General features: G+C 40.1%; 1 protein-coding gene across 2 annotated transcripts; it reads left to right on the forward strand.

Moving 5' to 3' along the window:
• Positions 1-602: 602 nt before the first annotated feature.
• LOC124865759 (CD9 antigen-like) lies at positions 603-27,648 on the forward strand. Of its 2 annotated transcripts, none has more exons than XM_047361137.1 (8): positions 603-847; positions 17,954-18,056; positions 23,597-23,694; positions 23,771-23,845; positions 23,927-24,010; positions 24,106-24,159; positions 24,361-24,444; positions 24,524-27,648. In XM_047361137.1, the coding sequence occupies exons 1-8, from the start codon at positions 674-676 to the stop codon at positions 24,587-24,589; spliced, it is 738 nt and encodes a 245-aa protein (XP_047217093.1). In that variant the 5' UTR covers positions 603-673; the 3' UTR covers positions 24,590-27,648. The 2 variants fall into 2 exon arrangements, with proteins under 2 accessions (XP_047217093.1, XP_047217103.1); XM_047361147.1 differs by lacking the exon at positions 603-847 and adding an exon at positions 1,187-1,323.
• Positions 27,649-27,881: the final 233 nt, after the last annotated feature.

A 27,881-nucleotide genomic window follows, 5' to 3' on the forward strand; every position in this document is an offset into this window, starting at 1 on the left:
ACAAATGAGACTTTTCTGGAGTTTTCCTGTTTTGCCAACACAAAGGTCACATTTTGTTTGCAGGACATAGCACATTTAAAAACTGAAGTTGGTCAGAACTCTTCACAATTCTGCCAAACAAGCAATAGAATACAGAACAATGAGTAAAATACAATAAAATAAAATAAAAAAAATCATAAAATAGATAAAATAATACGCAGGCCTATGGATCTTATGCTCTACTGAAATCAAAGGCGGAAGAAAACAGATAAGTTGTGTTCATATCCCTTTTAGTTAAGATAAAATGTATTTTATTTGTCCTGGCTGTTTGGTGGGTATATATTAACAGTTTACCTCACTTTTAAAGCCAATAGCAGTGGTGTAAAAACAGACCACAATCAAGGTTGGAAAATGTGTTGTTTTTTTTTTAAATAAACCTGCAATACATTTCAGCATTAGCCAACAGATACAAACTTTAAATGAAAAAGAGGTATGAATAAGAGGCTATTCACAAGCAACTTTTTTAAATGGAAAATGTCTATTTTGAACAACCAGCAACAAAGTCTCCATCGTGTAGTTTCAAACCCCCCCCTCCTAAGCCACCCTCGGCTGTACTAAAAGGGGCGGTCTGGAAAGATTAAGCGGATCCTGCGGTGTTTTGTGCAGTAGGCTGTGTGAGCGTTTGCGTGCATGTATGAGAGAGGGCGCTTTTAAGTGCTTTCAGTTGGACTGTTTATTTGTCACAGTTTGTTCAATAGTGGGAGAATTTTGCACGGATAAATACCAACATCCAGCCGACATGGGGAAGGTAGAAGGAGGAATGAAATGTGTGAAGTACCTTTTGTTCGTCTTCAACTTTATATTCTGGGTGAGTATCTATCGCATGTTTGCTGGAAGAAAGGGATGCGAGTTGAGCAAGTGCAACAGTGCAGAATAGTAGCAGTACTCACCTTAAGCATCAGATAGTCCGAGTTTTGGCGGATGCTTTGTCTTGCTTTAGGCATGCGTGGAGTTGCCCTGTGCGGCGCAGAAAGGGTGACCGTCTTGAGTTTTTTTAGTTTTGGCTCACCGGGAACAAATCAGATTTTCCACAGAGGAAAAGAAAACCCCGCCCTCCTTTCCCCCGGGAAGCGTGTTTTTGAAAGGAAGGCTGAATGAAAAGCCAGAGAGAGAATGAGACAGGGCATGAGAAAACAAACCGCTGGCCTTCCGCGCCACGTTGCTTCATTAACGAACTCCGCCAAGCTCTCTGATGAAGTGACGATGTAACACTTCCTCTTTTAAATGTTTGTGAAACAGCAGCTCTCAGGTGGAGGTCCCACGTTGTTACTTTATCATAAACAGGTGCGTTGAAAGACAGATAATATTTGTTTGTGCCTGTGCAATGTGTCGTTAATTAATAAAACGTTATATGTGCATTTAACCCCATAATTATCCATACTCCTGGTAGATTTGGGTATAATGTAATCTTACCAACATGTTTCTTCTTGCTGGAAGTAATAATAACAGCTAAAATAAGGGTGAAGGCACGGAGGGCTTCCAACCTCAAATACTTGGAGCTCATCACTAAAAATAAATAATCAAAATACCAGTGGAAGCATGCAAAAAAAGTATACAAATTCGACAATTTATTTAAAACATATTTTTTTAAAGGAATACTTGTTTTATTTTTTATAATTAGTTTTATTATTTTTATTTTCTTATCAGAACACGTGAGTCTAGTGGCGTCTATGTATGCAACACATTTCTTTCTGATAAAGAAATATCATTTTGTGTGTATTTGTTTGTTTGTTTGCATGCGTGAGAGAGATTCTCTAACGTGCAACTGCAGAGTGGATGGGGGGCTGAGTGCACTCTGAATGAATCCATTGTGGCAAAAGGACAATAGCATAATTTCAATGTGATGCTTCAGCTCTGCTAAGCGGCAGCAGCACCTGTCAGAGCCACGAATGCAGCAGTCTCCAGGGTCTCAGCAGTCATTCCACTGACTTCTCCTATCTTCACACAGAGCTATTTTTGGTTTGTCATACCCCCGAGTGTGGACACAGGCAGCAGTCTGGGAGAGAGAGAGAGATGAACAACTGTCAGATGGGAAAAAAATGTGGTTTCTTAGCAATACAAAATCAAGGGGATGAAGACAGTGGAGGCGAGCGGGGAAAAAAGAGGGTCAATAGGAGATTGAAAGGGATATTCATGTGCGTGTTTGCGCGCTCACAGGCAAAACGGGGACAGTTGGCAGGAATTTGACCCAGATGCAAACAGATCAGTATGATGATAACTGAGTTACATCACATAGAGGCATGTTGTTTTTTTATATTATATTACAAGTGGTTTAACATTGGCATACTTAACTTTCTTCTCCAAGGTTTTCCGCAGAAAATTCTGCAAAATATAAAAAGATCATGTTTTTCCATCAGCACACTTGGTCATGTTTAGATTTCTCAAAGATAGGCACTTGTATTACTTCATTGTCATTTATATCTTGCTGCTTGTTATCAGGAAGCAAACATTTGTATGACATTAGTGCTGCAACTTTAAAAGACAGTTTAGCATTTTTGAGGTGAGCTCAGTTTAAAATATTATAAAGAATTGTTGTCTTTCCTGCAGTAAATACCTCTCTAAGTGTCTTTTTTTTAAATATAAATAACATTTGTAGTCACAATACAGAAGTTTCAAGCATAATACTGATACTAAGAAAGATGCTTGATACTATTTTCAAAACTGCAGCATAATTTTTTCGAGGCACAGGGTTCTTTGTAGTTAAGAGAAGAAAAATACGATGAAGTACAATATGACAATATTTTAATGTCCTTTATTAAACCAATAAATATGGAATAATTTAGCCCTCATTTAGAAACATCTAGAAAAATCTATAATTTAAGTGTCACTCCCCTGTTTGGCAAAACAGTAGACAAAATAACACTTGGTACAATTTCTTTTATCTGCATATGTAGCTTTGATTTAGTCGTGTAATTATTTTATTTCATTATAATGGCTAACTTTTAGTGTGCCACTGTATGTTTTCAATTGCCTGTAAATTAGCTGTAGAGACAAATGCATGTTACTTCTGAAGGACAAATAAAGGATCTTTCGAATTACATTTGTATATTTAACTTTTTTTTTCAATAATCGACAGCAAGAAAAAGGCCTTAAAACTTGTCAAACATTTTAAAACTTTTTTTTTAATCTTTGTGTGTAAGAACATGTTGAAACCCTGGGCATTTTGTGTTTATGGTGTACTTATGTTGTATCCTTTTCGATTATTTACTTCATACTCCTTCCTGTGTTCTTGTCAACTTGATGTGTGCCATGTTCCACTGTGATGTTCTTAATAAAGTTTGAAAAATAAGACCAGAGCTTTGCGAGGCTCAAGAAGCACATCTTGATGTAGGAGCACAAACCCAAGGTTTACAATTATTGGGCTGTCGGTGTCCATGAAGCTTATATTCAAACAGATAGCATTAGCTCATGTAGACCAGGAGGTTTACTACTTCACTTTTGCAGATACGGTTGCTTTTAAGTTGCTGTCAAAGATCCATGCCATGGTGCAAGCTTGCAGCATAACCACATCTAGCATGTAGCATCATTCAGTTTTTTCCTGTTTGCCTGTGTCATGGGGACATTACCTCTGAACAAACATTTTTTGTTTGCCTTGTTAGTTAAAGAGGTTAGCATATGGTTGGCAAAGTCTAAAACTACCAGTCGCACCTAAGACTGAGTGTCTCTGTTTTGCTGCTGGAAAAAATTCAGCAATTTGGGTAAATAAGAATGGGTCAGTTTATGTAGATTTTGACGCAAAGGAGTATCTTTGAATAATAATTAATTGAGTTAATATCGATTAACATATTTAAACCCTAGTTGTCATTAGCCACGTTATCATCCGATGCCTTTACAATGTAATGAAGGGTGGTTTGTTTCGCTGCTTCACTATTTAGTATCTGATTGAGGCATCAGCTGATCAACATTTTCCTGAGTTAATTCGTACCACAGTAGAACATAGCGTTACGTGGTTTGGGACTGCGCACCTGGGATGTGCAGCTCGACAGAGCACAGTCATTGGGCTGTCTGTGAAGCTAGTTTTTAAACAGAAATTGTTAGCTTATGTCATCTGGGAGGTTTCCTACTTTAGAGTCCTAGATACAGGAGCTTTACTGACTTTTTTTATGTTACTCTCAAACGTCATTGTCATAGCGTTAGTGCAGCTAGCATGTGGTGTTGTTCGCCATTTTGTTGATTTTTTTTTTTTTTTTTCGTCCGTCTGCCTCATAAGGAAAATACCTCCGAACAACGATTTTGTGTTTGCTTTGTCGGTTAAGGAGGGTTGCATATGTCTTTTTTCTGGCAGCAGCTCGTCAGATAATCGACTGCAGGAAGGGGAGGGATTGAGTTGTTCTGTCTGTTATTGTAGCCCTGCTGCCAGAAAAAGTCGGACAATTCTGACTTAGTTTCTATTGATTTTGATGCAATTGAGTATCTTAAATTAATTTTTTTTAGTATTGATAATATCAAAATATGAATTATTTTGACAACCCTAGTAAATGTTGTCTACTTCAACCAAAGGGAATTTGTACTGTGTTATTACAATAAAGTCAAAACAACAATGTTGCAACAGTTTATGAGAATGCATATTTTACTGTTGAGCAGTTTATAAAAGAGCTTTAGCTTTTTTATTTACAAAGATGTTGATGCATTTTGACAAGGGAAATTGAGGAAGGAGGCAGTGTCCCACCAGTGATCTTCTTGTGTGAAACTCATGCTAAAACTAAAACATGTTGTGTTATTAGTCAGCAAACTGATGTAAGGGCAAAAAACTATTGTTAAAAATGGTTTATGATAATGATTTTGTATTGATTTTAAGGCAGTTATTCTTAAAAAAACAAACTTGACATGTTCCACACCTAGTAGGTTTTTCACACAAGATGACCATTGGTGGGACACCACCTCCTACCTCCAATTTCTGTGTAAATCATCATCAACAAAACAGTAGTGTCTAATTTGATGTTGGCCCCTCTCAGGCTATCTTCAGCCTATGGGACCAACTAATCTTGACTTGTACTAAAAGGAGACAACAAGAGAGGTGTCTGCTGCAGGTAAGATATTAACCCCTTATAACCTAGAACCTCACATCAAAAATTGTAAACTATCCCTTTAAAAACCTCATTGTACAGAAAAGTGACAGTCAGCATAGCTTTTATAAGATGTTTAATATAAGGGATTTGGATGACTGGAAAAAGATATGAATACATCGAATATATGCATATACCACAAATCATCTAAAATAGCCTCTTCTGGTATCTTGTACTGAGGTTGTTCTAATTGCATTAGTGTTTTCTGCTACAGTTCCTTCAGTACCTTTGACCAGCTACCATACATACTCACAACATCCCAGCCCCCATTTGGCTGCAGCTACACTCTTTCTGATAGTGTAGTAAGAGGTCATAAGATTTTAGTGTATTTGATGTGAGTTAAATTAATGATTTTCTATCTCACACTTCCTTGTGACATCCCAAGTGTAGAGTGAAAGTCAGACAAGTTGTTATTCTGAAATGTGTCAGCAGATAGCTGCTCAAATTATTAACACAAGGACACCTTAGAGGTCAAGCGTGACGTAGTGTGGTCAATGATTACTCTCATTGTACACAGAGGCTCTAACATTGCTATTATGACCTTTTAAAATGGCACTTGTTTTGCCATCTCTGTGTTGTTGTGAGATTCATTTAGAGGTTGGTTATAAAAACTGCTAAAACAAAGCAGATCTGTTGTCTAGTTGGGCTGCATTAGTATTGCTCCCTTGCTATGACTGCACACCTTTTATTGATTCCTTTAGTCAAAAATTTACCCGTGTGGCAATCATGTCAACATTTCTTCAGTGCATTATGTTCAAAAGCTTTAAAAGCACCATTCTCATGAATTACCCCAAGTACATTTGCGGTATGCTTTTTAATGTGAATGTCAACTGTTTGTTTCTTGTAATTCTTAATTTGTTTACTTTGCACAAGGGGAATTTCTTCAGTAGAACAGGAAAAAATCTGGAAAATATCAGGAAAAAAACAGCCTTTACTCTTAAAGAGTTCTGTCTTTAAAATGGCATTAAGACTACACATAGCATTTCTAATTATTGAATTCATGATGAAAAACAAATTTTTTCTGGCATCCACTCAACAAGAGGTTTAAGACTCTGTAAGTCTCATAAAGTTAAATGAACAAAACTATTATTAGTTTTGTTGAGTGTTATTTTTTAATTTAACACTGCCAGGTTCATAAAATATTGAACTAACTTAAGTATTCCTCTGTTACGTTTGAAATCCAGCAAGCAGGGGTCATTCGGGTTCAGGGCCCGTTCGAGTTAAGGCAGTGTTGGCACTAGTCTGGTCTACTCTGCTGGACAGGACACGTAAAAAAAAAAAAACAATCATGGCAAACATTTCTTATTTTGTTTTAACTACAACATAAAACACTTGCATTGAAATGCAAAAACTGTCTCACAATGTAATAGGGCCATTTCCTATAGCTTACTTTAAGATGCAACTGTTTTGTTTTTTTGGTTTTTTTTGCTATTTGTTTAGCTACTCTGGCTCAGCAGTCTGTATGTGAAGTACAGAGAGGGTTTGACATTGTTGCGTCTAGTAGGGCTGCAGTTATTCAGAGTGGAGGATGTTGTTTGTGTGCTTGTAAGGCGAGGCACAGTGAAACATGACACACCAGACACCACCACTGTTGTTGAGTCTTCGATTCTGCGAAATTGGTCCTTGTGTGAAAGCACACATTGACATAGTGCCATTCCCGTGATATTTAGACAGCGTGAAAAAGCAAACGTATGCAGCAGCTGTTTATTAAAGGAACCTTCTCAGTGGTATTGCAGCACGATTTCTGTGAAATTATAAACCATAAAACTTCTAACTTAATGGGTTCAGTCCACAAAGCATTTTCCTAATAATTTCATATTCATAATCAAGAATCACTGAAAGGCCTAAATATGGAAAGTGTTTTGCTAAATTATTTTAGGATTATAGGATCTCCTTTATGAAGCTAAAGGTACAGGTATCTTCTTGCTTAAGAACATTTTGTTGCATTCTGTGTGAAGAACCCTGTTTTAGCCGTTTTCTGTTTAAGCTCCCTCTTCTGAAGAGCTCAGTCTGCTTTGAATTATTTAAACAGGAAACGGTACAAGGCAGCCACTCAACTTGGTTGTTGATCAGCCAAAGTAGCCATTGACCAAGGCATTATACAAATTTTTATGTTATGAAGTAGGGGTGTGACGATACAGCCTTCATCCAAGACAAAACGAATACTCGACATTGGGTTTACGAGATGAGACCATACTGGAAATCAGTGCTTTTTTGTTGTGACTGGTTTCTCAAACCACCGTTTTAAATAATCCGTCATCAAAATATTACGGTCCAAGTTTGACTGGTCCATTTCTTGAGGTATTTATGCTTATCTGATGTCAAAACTCTTCCTTTTTGGTTTTTCTTGAATAGAATAAGGGTTTGATAAATCTCAGCAGAGTTTTATAGTTTTTCTACTTTTTGAAGAATTGTCCAGTTCAGGTTTGACCATTCTAAGAATTTAACTTTTGAATTAGGGATGATCAAATGCAGTCCAGACTCATTTAACCAAAAACTTGTGAAATAGTCCCTTAGCTCAGCGCTGATCGAAAGCTATGGAGCAGATGCTAACTTTAACATTAATAACAGCTAACAGGTTGCCAGTTAAGATAATTTGAGTGCTCCCAAAGTGTTCATACGTTGTCTGTTATTGTGTCACCATTATCGAGTACCAAAATGCTGTCAAATCAATAATTTAAAATGAATAGAGGCCCTTTCTTTCTTAAGTGATGTCAGCCAGCCCGACAAGTAATCTTTACTGGCCAACTCTGTCAACACACCAGGAAAAAACTCAAAAATAACTTTATACTTTAATGAGTTTTAATCCTCGATACAACAGGTTATCAGGCCTAAATCCTTCACCGGGGTCGTAACAAGATCTTTGACTTACTTCACCAGAGGAAGTCACCTGCTGACAGCAAATGGAGACTGCTTCACAAGACATAGGCAAGAAATATCATGATGTCTAAATATTTTCAAACCACTATTATCAACTAAAAGAAGAAAAGTCAAACTGCCAACAAGACATTTCCTTTTTATATTCACAAAAGCCTCAAAAAGTGTATAAAAACACAGTTGTGGTTAAAACAACTGCTGTAGATAAAATTACATACATGTTTCATGGAAGTTAAATTATAAGCAGGGTAATTCAATCTGCTGAATCTGTGCAATCATTGACTAAACGGGGCATGTTCAGAGTAATAAAAGTGTGGGGTCCAACTAGAGAGTTCATTCTATCTGTGAAAAAAACAGGTGTTAAATTGCCCTTATTCTAGGACAAAGAAACAACTGTTGAACCTGCTGGTAAAAAGAATTACTTTCAGATAATCTGAGGAAAATTTTATTGAAGAGGGGAAAACATAGAATGCAGTGCAGCCACAGTCACTGTAAAGTATGGTGGTTTAGGTATCATGCTGTGGGGATGTCACTCATACCATGGCGTCCATATCCCATTCCAGCAATCATGGTGTCTCAGTTTGAAAAAATCTCAAGGGCTTAAGCTGCCTATTGCTGAAGAGGAAATGCCCTTGTAATGGTTTTTTTAACAAGACACACCAAGATTAATAGTGAGGGTCTGCTGGGAACGCCTGACGGAGCCCTCGGCCAGGGATATATTCAACTCCCACCTCCGGGAGAGCTTCGACCAGATCCCGGGGGATGTTGGAGACATAGAGTCCGAGTGGACCATGTTCTCCGCATCTATTGTTGATGCTGCTGCCCATAGCTGCGGCCGTAAGGTCTGTGGTGCCTGTCGTGGCGGCAATCCCAGAACCCGGTGGTGGACACCGGCAGTAAGGGATGCTGTTAAGCTGAAGAAGGAGTCCTATCGGCTGTGGTTGGCTTGTGGGACTCTTGAGGCGGCTGACGGGTACCGTGAGGCCAAGCGTGCTGCGGCCCGGGCTGTGGCAGAAGCAAAAACTCGGGCCTGGGAAGAGTTCGGTGAGGCCATGGAGAAGGACTACTGGTTGGCCTCGAAGCGATTCTGGCTAACCGTCCGGCGCCTCAGGAGGGGGAAGCAGTGCTTTGCCAACACTGTTTATAGTGCGGGCGGGGGACTGCTGACCTCGACTGAGGACATTATCGGGCGGTGGAAGGAGTACTTCGAGGGTCTCCTCAATCCTGCCATCACGCATTCCATAGTGGAAACAGAGGCTGGGGACTCGGGGTTGGACTCTTTCATCACCCAGGCTGAAGTCACCGAGGTGGTTAAAAAGCTCCGCGGTGGCGAGGCTTCGGGGGTGGATGAGATCCGCCCTGAGTACCTCAAGTCTCTGGATGTTGTAGGGCTGTCATGGTTGACACGCCTCTTCAACATTGCGTGGCGGTCGGGGACAGTGCCTCTGGACTGGCAGACTGGGGTGGTGGTCCCCCTTTATAAGAAGGGGGACCGGAGGGTGTGTTCCAACTACAGGGGATCACACTCCTCAGCCTCCCTGGTAAGGCCTACGCCAGGGTATTGGAGAGGAGAGTCCGACCGATAGTCGAACCTCGGCTTCAGGAGGGAACAGTGTGATTTTCGTCCCAGCCGTGGAACACTGGACCAGCTCTATACCCTCTACAGGGTGCTCGAGGGTTCATGGGAGTTTGCCCAACTGGTTCACATGTGTTTTGTGGACCTGGAGAAGGCATTCGACTGTGTCCCTCGTGATGCCCTGTGGGGGGTGCTCCAGGAGTATGGAATCGGGGGCCCTTTATTAGGGGCCATCCGGTCCCTGTACGAGCGGAGCAGGAGTTTGGTCCGCATTGCCGGCACTAAGTCGGACCTGTTCCCAGTGCATGTTGGACTCCGGAAAGGCTGCCCTTTGTCGCCGGTCCTGTTCATAACTTTTATGGACAGGATTTCTAGACACAGCCAAGGGCCGGAGGGGGTCTGGTTTGGGGACCAGTGGATTTCATCTCTTCTTTTTGCGGATGACGTGGTCCAGCTGGCCCCCTCTAGCCAAGACCTACAGCATGCGCTGTGGCGGTTCGCAGCCGAGTGTGAAGCGGCTGGGATGAGGATCAGCTCCTCCAAGTCCGAGGCCATGGTACTCGACCAGAAAAGGGTGGCTTGTCCTCTTCAGGTTGGAGGGGAGTTCCTGCCTCAAGTGGAGGAGTTTAAGTATCTCGGGGTCTTGTTCACGAGTGAGGGAAGAATGGAGCGGGAGATCGACAGACGGATCGGTGCGGCTGCCACAGTAATGGGGGCGCTGTGCCGGTCCATTGTGGTGAAGAGAGAGCTGAGCCGAAAAGCAAAGCTCTCAATTTACCGGTCAGTCTATGTTCCTACCCTCACCTATGGCCATGAACTTTGGGTCATGACCGAAAGAACGAGATCACGGATACAAGCGGCTGAAATGAGCTTCCTCCGTAGGGTGGCCGGGCATTCCCTTAGAGATAGGGTGAGGAGCTCGGCCATCCGGGAGGGGCTCGGAGTAGAGCCGCTGCTCCTCCACATCGAGAGGAGCCAGTTGAGGTGGCTCGGGCATCTATACCGGATGCCTCCTGGACGCCTTCCTCGGGAGGTGTTCCAGGCACGTCCCACCGGGAGGAGGCCCAGGGGACGGCCCAGGACACGCTGGAGGGACTATGTCTCTCGGCTGGCCTGGGAACGCCTTGGGCTCCCCCTGGAGGAACTGGAGGAGGTGTCTGGAGAGAGGGACGTCTGGGCATCTCTGCTGAGTCTGCTGCCCCCGCGACCCGGTCCTGGATAAGCAGAAGACGACGAACGAACGAACACCAAGATTAAAATCACAGAGAGGCCAGCCCAATCCTGGGATCTTAATCCAGTGAGGTGACATCAAACATTGCTGTTTCTGAGGCAAAACCAAGAAGTGCAGAAGAATTGTGTGACAATAATGAGCTGGAAAACCTGTTTACAGGTGTCAGAAGCAACACCAATGTGAAGCAATTCTTGGAAACCAGTTATAGAACAAAAAAATTGTTCAGTGATTCACAGGAAAGCATTTTCCTCACATTTTGTAGAATGATAACAAATTACATTTTTTTGTTTTCTTTTGGATAGAACGTGTTCCCATTGCATTTGTATGTGTGGAAATTTAAAGCTACCATTTGGATTTTGAGCACTACTTTTGTCTTTACTTTTATTAACACACTATTAATTTAAATAACTGCAATTTCAAATGTCATTGTAAAAAGCATCCTGGGGCACTTTAAACTCATCCACATCTCTTGATTCAGAGCACTACAAAGTTAAACCTGGCACAGTGAGTTAATAGTTGGAAGATTTATGCTATACAATAACCAGAATATATGACTCTGCTGCTGATTTCTGTCTGAAATTATGTTTTGTTTAGTGTTTGTAGTTCATGCTCTCACAACAGTCATGTTGGTCATAGTTGGCTCATCAAATTACCATAGATTGTAAAGCCGAGAGCATGCACTCACTGACGTTACAACTATGGCTGAAGCCAAATGCAGTCCTCCAAACAGGCAGGGCTGCGTAGTGGAGGCCAGTGTGAGCCTTTGCCCTGCCTGTCACCAGGCACAATTGGATTTACTACCCCCACCCATAATTATCTCATCTCTTTTTACATTCTCCATCTGCCCACCATTTTTTAATATGATGCTGCGTTAGTTTACCCAGACATGTGTGGGACACAGGACTATATATATAATTTACAGTAAAGCTTGCCTCTTTTTCCCAGACTTGTTTTTGACCAAGACCACAGTCCTGTCTCCACTATGCACACCCCCATTTTCCACCTCGCAACAAAACGATCCCTTACTGCCACATTAAAACCATTGCTTTAAGCTGTGAAAATAACCTCAACAAAGCTTCAAAAGAAATTTCCATCTCCATCTGCTGATATTTCGGCATACGATGGGGACAGATGTTATGTTTTGGTATAGAAAGATGCTTGTGTCTGCAGGCAGAGGAAAAAAAAGATGATGGGCTCTGTAATGACTTTCTTTTTTTCCTGTCTTCTCTCCCTATTTTAGATTCTCCTTCATTGTGTCTTCCTCTTTCACTCCCATTGTGCACTAAAGCGTGCAGTCAGAGGTAGACATTGGTTCTTTGTCCTCCGGGGAGATTAGGAGGGAGGGGCTGAAATGAGGTGGGGCAGATGAAGGGGGATGCGTGGGGTTGTCAGAAGATGGAGGGAGAGGGGCCTAGGTTAGAGTGGGGTGAAACAGGAAGGTCTGATAGCAGAGCGGGTGTTAATGGGACCCCTGGGATTGTCAGGATCCCAAGTGCCAGGGTTGGAGATACATTTAGTAAATCACTTTGTTGGCTGTTGAAAAAGCTTTTAACAGTAATTGCAATTACATCAGCTTGTGTGCAGCATTTTCACCAAGCATATACCAACCACGTACCCTAAATTACATAAACACATGCAGCAATCTACAATATCTTGGTAACACTTCTCATTAACAGGTGTTCTTGTGCAAATCCAGACTCTGTCCCTACACTAATCCAGCATGCTCAGTAAAACTCCAGATCCTCAGCCTTTGCTCCACTGTGCTTTATCACTTTGGACTTGATAATCCTGAAACCCCAAGAGCTCAGCCTTCCTATACATCACCCCGCATGACACTAAATCCTCAGTTTGGGAGTACCGGCTTCCCAACACCTGTCCTATCCTGATGCTTTACAACTAAGCTATTCGCTTTACTTCAGAAAAATGCTGTGAAATATAACCTGTGTATCTGGGCTAGCAGCAGGGAAAGGATTGTGGACAGCAAAAGATGAAAGACATGAGACAAAACAAGTAAAACAAGTAGGCAAGTAAAAGGACCAGACCACGCCAGAGCACAGTGAATAAACAAGAGATGTCATAGCAAAATACATTTGGTAGAGTGTTGCTGGACTTTCTCTTAAATATATTAACAGAGCTGGAAGACTACCAAACTAGCAGTCACACAAACAGCGGTTTACCTAAATTCTATATCTGCAACACAGACGTATCATGTGGCAGCCACTTCTGAATACTCTCCATTTATAGCCATCTTCTAAACAAGTTACCTCTCTGTGCACACGAAGGCAGGATGTTGTTTGGAAGTTCAGCTCGAGGAGTTTTTATACTTATTTGTCCTCTGGGACCATTGGTTAAGTCATTGCTAAAACCTCACAATGTTGATCTATCAGAGATGCAGCTAATGAGACCACCGAAAGCTTCTCAGATCAATAGAAACATCTTGTGACAAGTGGATAAAGTACAGTAAGTACTTTTTCCCTCTAGTCAAACTGTAGCATGTTTTTGACAAAGACTTTGATAAAGAAAAATATCATCTGCATTGCAAGACCATTTTTATGTTCCAGATCTGCAATGTTTTACAGATCAATTTTCTACAGGAATCAAACTACTTTGCTTGTCTGTTAAAATATTATCTATTTATTTTATTGTGGAGTAAAAATGAAAAATGTTGATTCACAAAAGCCTCAAAAAGTGTAAAAAAGCACAGTTGTGGTTGAAACAACTGCTTAAATACATGTTTCATAAAAGTTAAATTACAAGCAGGTGTAGCAGAGTAATATGATCTGCTGAATCTGTGCAATCATTAACTAAACGGGGCATGTTCAGAGTAATAAGAGTGTCTAACATAGTCTATTTTGAGCTTTAGGTGAGACACCAAGGAGATCATCTTCACCATTCCAGGAAGCCAGAGATCACTGTTTTTAGAGTTGATTGTCTGCAGGGCTCCACATGTGCTGGCTCTGTTTATTTAAAGGATCGTTTACACTAACATACTCCAACAAAAGGATTCAGGTCTATGACTCAGATGCTCTTAAATGTAACACAAACTAAGCATGAAAAACAGGGCTTACTGAGCTTTTGTAGGGACTGAAGCAATTCTATGAAGCAAAAGGGATGCAGATAAAAACAGTTTTCATGAAAACTCCTACTAACCCATCTTTTTTTATTGGCTTCCATTTTAGTAGGGTTTGACACTGATGCAATCTTTTGTCTATTTTGTATATAAAGATGGAATTTTAATTCAGTAATTTAGCATATTAGATTGTTTTCAGCACCTTCTTTATATTTTCATCTATGTGTTTGATTGTTTTGCTGATATAGCAAGTTTTTTGGTTTGCTTCAATTTAATTTAATACAGAATATTGGTCCAAAGGGCCTTATTTTAAATGTGCTTTACAAATCATTTGAAATTCACCTTCAATTTTCTGTAGCCTGTTGTCAGACTGTAACATAGCGTTGACAGATTTTTACACCAGAAGTGTTCGAACATTTTGCCCCAGGGGCCAAAACTGTAAAGTTGAAAGTAGTTGTGGGTCACATTTTTTTTATTTTTTATAAAACATTTTACTCCACAAGAAACTAAATATACAATATTTTAACAGACAAGCAAAGTAGTTTGATTCTTGTAGAAATGGATATGTAAATCATTGCAGATCTAGAACATAAAAATGGTTTTGCATGTTTGCCCTGTTTTAAAAATAGGAAAAAAAAGCAGAATGTTGCAATTTTCTTTTCTTTTTCCACAATTTGTGTTTTTATTCTCAGCAACAAGAACATGATATGGGTCGCTCTTTCTTCAAAAACACTTGCTTTATTTAGCCAGGTTTAATAGATGGGTGTGCCCAAGTCTGCTTTTGTGTAAAAGTCAGTGGATGTTTGCGGTCGTATTTATTATCAAATTGAATTGAAGGCAAACTACATGGTTAATAAAAAGGAATAGGTATTTTTTGGAAGGCCCTGAGCTCAGTAAAAATGTCAACCTAATTTTTTTAACTGTATCTGCATCAACCGCCTGGGCTGGTGAACCAAATTTGTGCCAATCTCGAGTTGTAGTCCAGGGGCTGCACAAAATCATTGATCGCCGGGCCGTACTTATGACACCCCTCATCCACAACATTTCAAGTCCATATAACTGTCAGTTTAACGGGAGTTCACTGAGAGTCTCACAGTATGAGTAAAAGTACCACAGTTTCAGAATATAATGGTATTTTCATAAAAATATAAGCTAATTTATATAATATGGTCTAACTGCTCTTTTTTAAAACAGTCAGTCAGTCATTTTCTACCGCTTATTCCATAGTGGGTCGCGGGGGAGCTGGTGCCTATCTCCAGCAGTCTATGGGCGAGAGGCGGGGTACACCCTTGACAAGTCGCCAGTCCATCGCAGGGCAACACACAAACAACCATGCACACACTCATTCATACACTTAAGGGCAATTTAGAGAGACCAATTAACCTAACAGGCATGTCTTTGGACTGTGGGAGGAAGTACCCGGTGAGAACCCACGCATGCACGGGGAGAACATGCAAACTCCATGCAGAAAGACCCCAGGCTGGGAATTGAACCCAGGACCTTCTTGTTGCAAGGCAACAGTGCTACCAACTGCGCCACTTATTTAAAACAGAAAAGCAGCAATTATTCCTATTGCTGTACTGATTTACTAATACTACTTTAACACATTGATTATTAGAGGCATCATACTTTTGTCAATGTTTTTATCCCTATCATAGTTTTGATACATAGAATTAAGAATATAGAATCTATTCCTGAATTGCACTCGTTGTCGTCTTCCGCTTTATCCCGAACTTGGTCGCAGGGGCAGCAGACTCAGTTGAGACGCCCAGACTTCCCTCTTCCCAGACACCTTCTCCAGCTCCTCCAGGGGAAGCCCGGGACATAGAGATATAGTCCCACCACTGCCCAATCCTCTGTTCACGGTCCCTATTCCTAAATATAGAATAAAATGTGCTTTAGCCAGCTGACCACCAGTACAGGAGTGCAGTGGTACTCTATGATTCTAACGGTCTGAGAAATCTCTAATAATTTCGTCACTTTCCCTGGCATCCCATTTAAAGGATTTTAAACCATAGGAAAGACATAATGGAAAATGTTAGTGGTTTTAAAGCTGTGACTTTTTAAAACTTTGGGATGCATTATTACCTTTGACCTTCCCATTGCTGCTCTCCATTTTGTCATAACTCTGTTCCTATAAAAGATAATGGCACCAAGTGGACTAGTGAAAAAAAACAATTTTAAGAGAAGTAGGAAAAAATGTCTTTGCAGAACTAATTTACAGGTCCTTCTCAAAATATTAGCATATTGTGATAAAGTTCATTATCTTCCATAATGTCATGATGAAAATTTAACATTCATATATTTTAGATTCATTGCACACTAACTGAAATATTTCAGGTCTTTTATTGTCTTAATACAGATGATTGTGGCATACAGCTCATGAAAACCCAAAATTCCTATCTCACAAAATTAGCATATCATTAAAAGGGTCTCTAAACGAGCTATGAACCTAATCATCTGAATCAACGAGTTAACTCTAAACACCTGCAAAAGATTCCTGAGGCCTTTAAAACTCCCAGCCTGGTTCATCACTCAAAACCCCAATCATGGGTAAGACTGCCGACCTGACTGCTGTCCAGAAGGCCACTATTGACACCCTCAAGCAAGAGGGTAAGACACAGAAAGAAATTTCTGAACGAATAGGCTGTTCCCAGAGTGCTGTATCAAGGCACCTCAGTGGGAAGTCTGTGGGAAGGAAAAAGTGTGGCAGAAAACGCTGCACAACGAGAAGAGGTGACCGGACCCTGAGGAAGATTGTGGAGAAGGGCCGATTCCAGACCTTGGGGGACCTGCGGAAGCAGTGGACTGAGTCTGGAGTAGAAACATCCAGAGCCACCGTGCACAGGAGTGTGCAGGAAATGGGCTACAGGTGCCGCATTCCCCAGGTCAAGCCACTGTTGAACCAGAAACGGCGGCAGAAGCGCCTGATCTGGGCTACAGAGAAGCAGCACTGGACTGTTGCTCAGTGGTCCAAAGTACTTTTTTCGGATGAAAGCAAATTCTGCATGTCATTCGGAAATCAAGGTGCCAGAGTCTGGAGGAAGACTGGGGAGAAGGAAATGCCAAAATGCTAGAAGTCCAGTGTCAAGTACCCACAGTCAGTGATGGTCTGGGGTGCCGTGTCAGCTGCTGGTGTTGGTCCACTGTGTTTTATCAAGGGCAGCGTCAATGCAGCTAGCTATCAGGAGATTTTGGAGCACTTCATGCTTCCATCTGCTGAAAAGCTTTATGGAGATGAAGATTTCATTTTGCAGCACGACCTGGCACCTGCTCACAGTGCCAAAACCACTGGTAAATGGTTTACTGACCATGGTATCACTGTGCTCAATTGGCCTGCCAACTCTCCTGACCTGAACCCCATAGAGAATCTGTGGGATATTGTGAAGAGAACGTTGAGAGACTCAAGACCCAACACTCTGGATGAGCTAAAGGCCGCTATCGAAGCATCCTGGGCCTCCATAAGACCTCAGCAGTGCCACAGGCTGATTGCCTCCATGTCACGCCGCATTGAAGCAGTCATTTCTGCCAAAGGATTCCCGACCAAGTATTGAGTGCATAACTGTACATGATTATTTGAAGGTTGACGTTTTTTGTATTAAAAACCCTTTTCTTTTATTGGTCGGATGAAATATGCTAATTTTGTGAGATAGGAATTTTGGGTTTTCATGAGCTGTATGCCACAATCATCCGTATTAAGACAATAAAAGACCTGAAATATTTCAGTTAGTGTGCAATGAATCTAAAATATATGAATGTAAAATTTTCATCATTACATTATGGAAAATAATGAACTTTATCACAAAATGCTAATATTTTGAGAAGGACCTGTATAGTCATTGTTGTGCTTTAGATTATCTTTTAGAACTTTTAGAACTGGCAGTTTTCAATATTAATTCAAAATGTGATTAACGTTTTAAAATAAAAACAACATAATTTTGTAATGAACAGGAAAGGCTAAAAGAACAATACATGGAAAAACATTTGTGTTTTTTTATAAGGATATATTTAAAATATGACACCTTTTAACATGTTTGTGTTACAAACTTGTCATGCGGCTTAACAGATGTCCTTGTGTCTCCTTTTCCTTTCAGTTAATGGGCTCATTTGTTTTGGCCGTGGGACTATGGCTACGTTTTGACCCAGAGACTGTTTCTCTTCTCAATGGCAGTAAGGCTCCAGATACCTTTTTTCTTGGTGAGTGCAAGAGCAAACTTTAACTTGAACAATGTACAACTATTTGTTAATTTTTATATTTATACCTGGTATAGGAATCGTTCTCAGTTGGTTTGCTGAAAGGTATCTGCTGCTGTTATATACAGTATATTAACAAAAACTGAATGAAGAATAAATATATTGGTATTTGGTGTATTAAAATATACACTGCTCAACAAAATAAAGGGAACACTTAAACAACACAATGTAACTCCAAGTAAATCAAACTTCTGTGAAATCAAACTGTCCACTTAGGAAGCAACACTGATTGACAATCAATTTCACATGATGTTGTCCAAATGGAATAGACAACAGGGGGAAATCTTTGGCGATTAGCAAGACACACTCAATAAAGCAGTGGTTCTGCAGGTGGAGAGCACGGACCACTTCTCAGTACCTATGCTTTCTGGCTGATGTTTTGGTCACTTTTGAATGTTGGTGGTCCTTTCACACTCATGGTAGCATGAGACGGACTCTACAACCCACACAAGTGGCTCAGGTAGTGCAGCTCATCCAGGATGGCACATCAATGCGAGCTGTGGCAAGAAGGTTTGCTGTGACTGTCAGCGTAGTGTCCAGAGCCTGGAGGCGCTACCAGGAGACAGGCCAGTACACCAGGTGACGTGGAGGAGGCTGTAGGAGGGCAACAACCCAGCAGCAGGACCACTACCTCCACCTTTGTGCAAGGAGGAACAGGAGGAGCACTGCCAGAGCCCTGCAAAATGACCTCCAGCATGCCACAAATGTGCATGTGTCTGCGCAAACGGTTAGAAACTGACTCCATGAGGATGGTATGAGGGCCCGACGTCCACAAATGGGGGTTGTGCTCACAGCCCAACACCATGGAGGACGCTTGGCATTTGCCAGAGAACACCAGGATTGGCAAATTCGCCACTGGCGCCCTGTGCTCTTCACAGATGAAAGCAGGTTCACACTGAGCACATGTGACAGACGTGACAGAGTCTGGAGACACCGTGGAGAATGATCTGCTGCCTGCAACATCCTTCAGCATGACCAGTTTTGCAGTGGGTCAGTAATGGTGTGGGGTGGCATTTCTTTGGAGGGCCACACGGCCCTCCATGTGCTCGCCAGAGGTAGCCTGACTGCCATTAGGTACCAAGATGAGATCCTCAGACCCCTTGTGAGACCATATGCTGGTGCGGTTGGCCCTGGGTTCCTCCTAATGCAGGACAATGATAGACCTCATGTGGCTGGAATGTGTCAGCAGTTCCTGCAAGATGAAGACATTGAAGCTATGGACTGGCCCGCCCGTTCCCCAGACCTGAATCTGATTGAGCACATCTGGAACATCATGTCTCGCTCCATCCACTAACGTCACGTTGCACCACAGACTGTCCAGGAGTTGGCGGATGCTTTAGTCCAGGTCTGGGAGGAGATCCCTCAGGAGACTATCTGCCATCTCATCAGGAGCATGCCCAGGCGTTGTAGGGAGGTCATACAGACACGTGGAGGTCACACACAATACTGAGCCTCATTTTGACTTGTTTTAAGGACATTACATCAAAGTTGGATCAGTCTGTAGTGTGTTTTTCCACTTTAATTTTGTGTGTGACTCCAAATCCAGGCCTCCGTTGGTTAATAAATTTGATTTCCATTGATGATTTTTATGTGATTTTGTTGTCACCACATTCAACTTTGTACAGAACAAAGTATTCAATGAGAATATTTCATTCATTCAGATCTAGGATGTGTTATTTGAATGTTCCCTTTATTTTTTTACTCTCTTTGAGGCATCGTTTAAACATTTTATATTCTGAAAAGTCTTTGGTACATATATATTCAGCCCATCTTAATTCTTATTCCCCTAAAATAAAATCTAGCTCAATCAGACCATAGAGCCAGGGATTAGGTTATGAACTTTAATGATGGGTTGGGTTATATAACAATATGCCAAACTGTGAGCATCTCACAAAGCCCATTTCTCCATCCTCTGAAAAACGGAAAAGCATGACTCAACTGCAAACTACGAATATATGATTATCCACCTAAAATGACAGGGCAGACAATGAGAGCGTTAATCAGGGAAGCAGCGAGGTAAATCTGGAGGAGCTAGAGAGATCTGTGGCTCAGGTGGGGCAATGTGTTTACTGGACAACAATAACTTGTGTATTTTACAAATCTCTGTTTTGTTACAGATGGGCATAAAGAAAGCCCTGAACATATCAATGAAAACTGGTTGTAGCGGTGTCATGCTGTGAGGATGCTTTTTTTCAGCAGGGACAGGGAAGCTGATCACAATTGATAAGAAAAATGATGGATCTAAATACAGGAACATTATGGAGGAAAACTTCGTAGAGACTACAAAAGACTTAAGGTTATAGTGGAAGTTCCCTTTTCAGCAGGACAACAACCCAAAGCGTACAGCCAGACATACGATGGAATGGCTCTTTGATATTTTTGCAGGTGTAAGAGTAGAAAAAGTGCACACAATACCCTTCAGATTTTTATGTGTAAAAAAATTATATATATATTATTTTCATCCACTTCAAAATTATGCACTATTTTGGGTTGTTCTATCACACAAAATCCCCCCAAAATACCTTGAAGTTTGTGGTTGTACCTTGTCAAAGTCTAGAAAAGTTCATTGGATATAAAGGCTTTTGCAAGACACTCCATTGTTTCATTTCACACTCATCAAATGAAACCTACAACTTTCCAAATGAATATTCAGTTTTTGCTGGATATCACAAAGCCTGTTTTTTCCATGCACCAACATATTTTCCAGGGTTTTCGATTATTAAACTTTTATGCAGAAGATGAGTGTGAAATCAGGGAGAGAGAGTGCTGCACACTGAGAGTCCATGAGGGAAACCACAGGCCTGCACACCACCTTTCAAGCTGTCTCTGCCCAGACGGAAAGGAGACAGACGGCAGAAAAGCCACTGAAAAATATTCATGGAAAAAAGTCTTTGAAGCTAAAGCAAAGCTGGAGGTAGCAAGAAATGAAGAAATAAGGAAAGAGATGAAATAAAAGAAGTGAAAAAGAAGTAGATGGCTTAACATTTAAAGTAGCTCTGGACTGGAAAATAAAAAGAATTTTGCACAAAACTTTCTATAATATCAGCAATTTCACCAGTCTGTAGAACGAAATCTTCTTTTTCTTACTGGTACTTTACGTTTCTTAATTTTAGACTGCTCTTGCTTAGTGAAAAATATGTCCGTACAAAATCCTATAATAATGTAAGGTGTGTCTTCTCTGCTGTCTGTGTAAGAAATGTCCAAACAATTTACTGTAAGACGCATGGCTCTGATTATGTTTTCCTAGCTTGTAGTGCTACTCCCAGCTCTTCTTTTTCATGCCATAACATTTGAATGAAAATCAATTTTTAAGAATATGAGAATGGAAAATTGCTTTGGGGTTTTCCAGTATGTTGTGAGAAGAAACTTAAGCGGGATCTTTTATCATCACACGGAGGAGGTCAAGAAAAGGACTCATTCATCCTCCCTCAGTCTATTCTCTGTGGAGTTTTTGCCTCACAACAGACTCTACTTATAAACCAATCTTGTTAGGTTTGTCCATGCAGACATACCTATGATGTTTATGTATTTGTTTACTGAGTGGATCACAAGAAAGTCAGAGCATCAAAGGGTTTAAAACAACCCAGATTAAACGTCCTGCAAATCAGACTGCTTTTTTTTTATTATTCATTCAATTATAGCACTAGTAAAAAGTGTTATAATTGAGTGAAGTCCTAAAAAAGCATCTGGCAGAACAGTGACATTAATAGCAAGTTACAGGTGGAAAGTCTGGTTCGGATTTTGGAGCTAAAGACAGTGACAGCATTAGATTACATTTATAACTCTATGCTGCCCTCTGCTGTTGACCTTGGGACATACATTTACTACTACATGAATGAGATGGAAGATTGTTGAGCATGTAACTGAAGTGTGTAGGTGATTTATAGATTATAGATTACAGATTAATATTGGTCGGTTTTAAAGGTTTTCCCACCAGACGTTTTTAAAATTATACTCACTAGCGACTTTATTAGGTACACCTTGGTAGAACGAGGTTGGCTCCACTTTTACCTTTTAAATGTGCCCTAATTCCTCATGGCATTGATTCAACAAGATGTCAGAGGTTTCCTCAGAGATTTTAGTCCATATGAAAGACATGAAAACATCACTCAGTGACTGACAATTTGTCACTGCACACCCATGATGCAAATGTAATGTTCCACACCATCTCAAAGGTGCTGTTACATTGAGATCTGGTTACTGTGGAGGTCACTGGAGTACAGTGACCCAACTGTCATGTTCAGTAAACCAGTTTGAAATTATCTCAACTTTGTGACATGTTGACATGGTCTTCTGCTGCTGTAGCCCATCCATATCAAGGCTCATTATTGCTGTCCACATACCTTGGTTGAACCCAGTTGTTATTTGAGCGGATGTTGCCTTTCTGTCATCTTGAACGAGTTTGCACATTCGCACCTGGCCTCTGACATCAACAAGGCACTTTTCCTCGCTGCATGCTTTATATTTTCTCTTTTTCTGACCATTCTATGTTAACCTGAGAGATGTACATATGTGCATGGAAACCCCAGTAGTTCACCAGTTTCTGAATTTCTAGACCAGTTTGTCTGGCACCAGCAACCATACCACATCTAAAGTCACTTAGAGGTTGTAACCCACCACTATGCACATTTTTGCAATACTTTCTTTTTTATGGCCTAAAAATAAGGTTTTGACACTAGTTAAACTGTTAGTGCAATGATGCCTATTTATGTAAAAAGAGAGCATTGGGTCTTCTGGAATTTACAGGATGCTCTTAATTCTCTTCATTCTGATTAGTAGTCTAAAGGCAATGGGTTGAGAATGATTATTAACCTTAGTTGTATATTATAATAAGACTGAATAAAGTGATTGTAAACAAATTTCCTGGATAACATAGCCATTAGCCAGCACAGTTAACAGCAAAGCACAATTTTATCCTGCTAATGTGGCTTCCCTTGTAGTAAATCTCTCCTTTATCCCTTCAGGCTTAAATATAGTCTGAGAACAACAGGACTATTTGTTTACGTCTGCAAATATGGTAGCATGTTTGTCTGTGTAACATGGTCATGTGGCGCATCAAAACGAACAAGCAAGCAAACAAAAAAGTTTTTGTGGATGTTACTGACAGCAATCACACATTCCCTACATCACTCCATGTAGCGGTTTTTTTTTTTTTAGCATTTTCACCATCCAGCTCAAGATCTAATTAGAATGTGTTTTTGACATGCATGTCTTTATCTAACTCACCAAAGGTTTTGATTTCTGTTCATTTTATTTGTTTTTGTTCATTTATATTTGTGTTGGGGTGAAAGAAATAAAGTCTTCTTCACCAAATCTAGATGCGTACATGTATTGAGTTGATGCTGTATGAGCCTGTTTTGCTATTTGTGTTAACAAGCAATTAAACAGGTGTACCTGTTATATAATTATATAAATATGTGGTGTCTGAATCATTATATTTTTTCAAACTTAAAAGACTCTTCTTTATCTTTCTACCTTTTCAGGTGTCTACATACTAATTGGTGCTGGCAGTCTGATAATGCTGGTTGGGTTCTTTGGCTGTTGTGGAGCTGTTAGAGAATCTCAGTGCCTGCTGGGTTCAGTAAGTGCAAATGCATGATTAGTTTGGTTTATCATATCTCCATGTTATAAAATATCACATAAGGATTTTTTTTCAGTTTTTTGCTTGTCTGCTGATCATTTTTGGGGCCGAGGTGGCAGCTGGAGTTTTTGGATTCTTAAATAAAGATAAGGTACATTTCTGTGCAGCTTAGTCCTTTTTATGATGTTTTACAAGCCTGCCAGTGGTATGACTCTCCTCTTCTCTCACTCAGATAATTCAAGATGTACAGAACTTCTACACAAAAACGTACAAGGAAAACAGCAACAGCACAATGATCCTGTCCTACCAGAAAGTGGTAAGTTTCCAATAAAACATGTGTTCAGGTCAAGTGGTCTGTACTTAATTAGAAGATTGATTGTTTCTCTCTTATGTTTTACTTCCTGTTTCTAGCTGAACTGTTGTGGAACCAAGTCAATTCCGTGTGATGCTGGAAGTGAAACCAAGGTCTGTTATTCAAATTCAAAAATACTTTATTAATCCCAAAGGGAAATTAAATGTTGTTATAGCTCATATTATGAAGGTTTCCTCAAAGGGCCGTTGTAGACTGCTCTAAAGTCCCTAATTAATGAGCCTTGAATAATTTCATAACATCATAATAATGCACGAAGGAAACTGTACTTTACTGTCCTTTTCTGTGCTATGCAGGATTGTGAGACAGGAATCAAAGAATTTTTTGACAGCAAACTCTTCATCATCGGTTATGTGGGCATTGGCATTGCTGGAGTCATGGTGAGTCAGAACACAAGAAATGTCAGAAATACTTTTACAAGCTTCAGAAATAACCTGATTTCTGCTCTCTGGTCCTCAGATCATTGGGATGATTTTCAGCATGGTGCTCTGCTGTGCCATTCGCAACAGCAGGGAGGTCATCTAAGTTCCATCTTTGAACAATCTACACTCTCCATCCTCTTAAGCACTTCGGATAAGATGTCAGCTTCTGTCAATCATCCATACATCAAGACATAGAATAGGTTTCTCAAATTCCTTTCCACCTTGGTGTTCTGCTCTCGTCTTTTTTTTTTTTATTCCTAGTCACGACCCAGTAGAATAACAGCTTTTGTAACCCTCTGTTAGGACATTTTTTGTTGACCTGACAATCTTCTAAATAGTTTTCCTTTCAACCATTTGGACACTGCTAGAAAGATTAACCCACATACTGTCACAGCAGTGTCAGTTCTTTTTTACACACCCTTGACACTGACCCCTTGGCTGTGGGAAACTGAAGCCTTAGAGAGCAATCTGAGGTTAAAACAGCTGAGTTTGCTTATGTGTGACACAGAAGCACACACGTACTAACATGCCATGGTCATGCTATGTGAGATCACAGCCTTGAAAAAAAAATCTGACCCTAAGTCTTGACTAGTGGTGGGTCAAAAAGGGGGAGAGCATACTTTACACACACTCTGTGAACCCCTTCAATCACAGAGGGTTCTTTTTTCAGCAAACCTACTCTTAATATTAAGAAATAGTTTTAGATTGTGTGAATTTCATCCATTTGGTTTATCAAAGAGCCTTTTTTGAAACTATTGAGGCTGAAACAAACCATGTCTTCTGAATTTGAAGCTCGTTAAAGGATGTAAACAAAGACAACTACAATGGTGCTAAGTTTTTGTTTTTTTTTTGAGAGATTTTACTGTCTCTGGACAAATTCAAACGGAAAATTGCTAATGTAGTGAACTCTTTGATAAATTAACTAAGTAAACCACTTACTATAACATTGATGTTCATCATGTAGGCATGTTGTCCTTGTGTCCAAGAGTGTTTTCATACCTGTGGTGTTTAGTCCATTTAGCACAAACTCTGGTTCGTTTTCCCCTTGGTTCAGTTTTTTTGTGTAGATGTGAACACAGCAATTGCACTAGGGTGCAGACCAAAACCACCGTATTGAGACCGTTTGGAGGAGGTGGTCTTGGTTCGGTTCCAAATAAACTCTAGAGCGATTCATTTATGGTGTGAACGTAATCTGACCTTTATCCGACACAGCTACCAGGTGAACGCTGCAAGCTTGAGTCATACGCTTTCCTGTTCTCAGATTTGCTTTGCAATGTGGGTTGTACTACAGTAAACAAACAATGAAAACAAAGACTGTGTCTTGCACAGTCTATGCAACTCTCAAGATCTCTTCTCAAAATCATTTAGTATTTGTCTCAGATTATTTTGCATGAAATAGTACCCAGAAACAAAAGAACCTTCTTGCGTGGTTTGTAGTGATTGTTTTCGGTTCGCTTTGAGTTTTTTTGCTGTAAAAAAGAAACCAAAACATCAGAAAAAGTTACAAGTCAACAAAATCATCAACTGATTTGGACAAAGTAAATAAATTATAGGTTTAAACATTTTTTAAGACTCCCTTCAATCCGGACAAAGAGAGTGGAGTGGCATTAAAAATCAACCAGAACATGGATGGTCATTACGGTGGTGGTATCATATCAAGGTTCTAGATCCTGTGTGTAAATCTGAAACTTATAGTTGAGGTGCAGAAAAGTCTTAAATGCATAGGGAAATTCCATAGACTGCGAAGAAACACGTGATGCCAGTGTTTGGACAGCCAGGAAGTGCAGTTTTGTCATGACCCAGCCACAGTTTTCCATTGTAAATGTGTCCTAACACTCAGAAAGACAGCAAAAATAGTTTCCTTGTGTCAAAAAATGCATGTAAAAATACACATACAGAACATTTAAACATCCTTCCTGAATACACAATAGAAATAAAATTAGTATTTCTGAATGATATCAAGAACATCAACGTTCATTTACTGAGCCAAAATTGATAGAGATGCTTCTTTTAGTCAGAAAAGGTACTTTTGTAAATTAAAAATGTTTTACCCAGTGGTGGAAAATGTGTGTCCCAGCTGGTTAACTGAGAACTTTAGTTGATAGTTTGAAACGTAGACAATTTATCTCAATTTCATCTCTTTTGTGCCTTAACTTCATCCAAACAAATACCAACAAAAAAACATGTAAAAAGTCCATGTAGCCATCCTAAATCATTAAACCCCGTACTGAAGGATTGAATCAGCATGAGAAATGTGGAATTGTTTACATTTATCTGGGTTGAATTAAGCCGCTGTAATGTCCGTTACAGGTTTTTCTAGTGTCAGGATTCCAGTGTGTAAATATGTTTGGTTTTTTCAGTTGTAAATTATTTGTGGCAGATGTGGTAGTTACTATTTAACATGTTGTATGTCGACACGTGTTTGGTGTAGTTGTACAGAGTAATGTAAGTTTAAACAATTCGGAAGAAGAATTAACTGATACAAAACTTGTTAATGTGCCTTTCTTTGATCACAAGCATCATGTATTTAAAGATCTGCAGGCCGTCTGAACGTAGCAAATAAATGTAGCGAAGTGTGCATATGTTAGTAGAGTTGGACTAGTAGTTGTTGCTCACATCTAATAAGTGGCCCAAGGTTTGCACTCCACAGGTTCCCTCATTTGAATTATTAAAGGTTTTAAAATTAAGACCTTCCCTTACGACCGTGTCAAAAGCTTTTAGATACCCAAAAAATAACTCTTCTGAACCAGAATAATTCACTTAAAGTTGATTAAAGTAAAATTTATCTGGTGGTGTTGTAAAAAGCACTTATCTACTGGTATTTTGGCCTTTTTTATTACAATGAAGAATTACTCAAATATAAGAAAAACTAAAAAGCCAACTTCAGGATGCTAGTTGGCAGTTTCTACTCTCACGATTCAGGCGACACACAAGAGAGCCACTAAAGTGCCATTTGGTTCAGCAGAGTTTCAGTGTTTACTGCTATTCACTCCAAAAGCTGTTGTCCTCGGTAAATTTAGAACAATGACACAATGTGTACCTTTTAAAAATAAAACTATGCACAAGCTCGTAGATGATTGTCTGGTTATTCATTTTAGTTCGGTGTCAGGCTTCTCAGGAATGTAGTTGTCTGAGGTTTAATAAAGGTTTTACACAATCTTCTCTCTGCTTTTTGTCAATTTCTTTCACACTTTAAAATCTGGTTATGTTTTACGTAGCAAAAAAAGAAATTAGTCATTTTCCAGTTTTTGCACAGAATACAGTTTCATGCAAAAGTATCCATACCCCTTGATTTTTCACATTTTTTCTTATTAAACCACGAACTTCAGTCTGCCAATACAAAGTAGTGCACAATTGTCAATTACTTAAGTAAAGAGATTTCATGTCTGTTTATG

The sequence above is a fragment of the Girardinichthys multiradiatus genome, chromosome 1 (genome assembly GCF_021462225.1).
Source record: "Girardinichthys multiradiatus isolate DD_20200921_A chromosome 1, DD_fGirMul_XY1, whole genome shotgun sequence".
NCBI lineage: Eukaryota > Metazoa > Chordata > Actinopteri > Cyprinodontiformes > Goodeidae > Girardinichthys > Girardinichthys multiradiatus.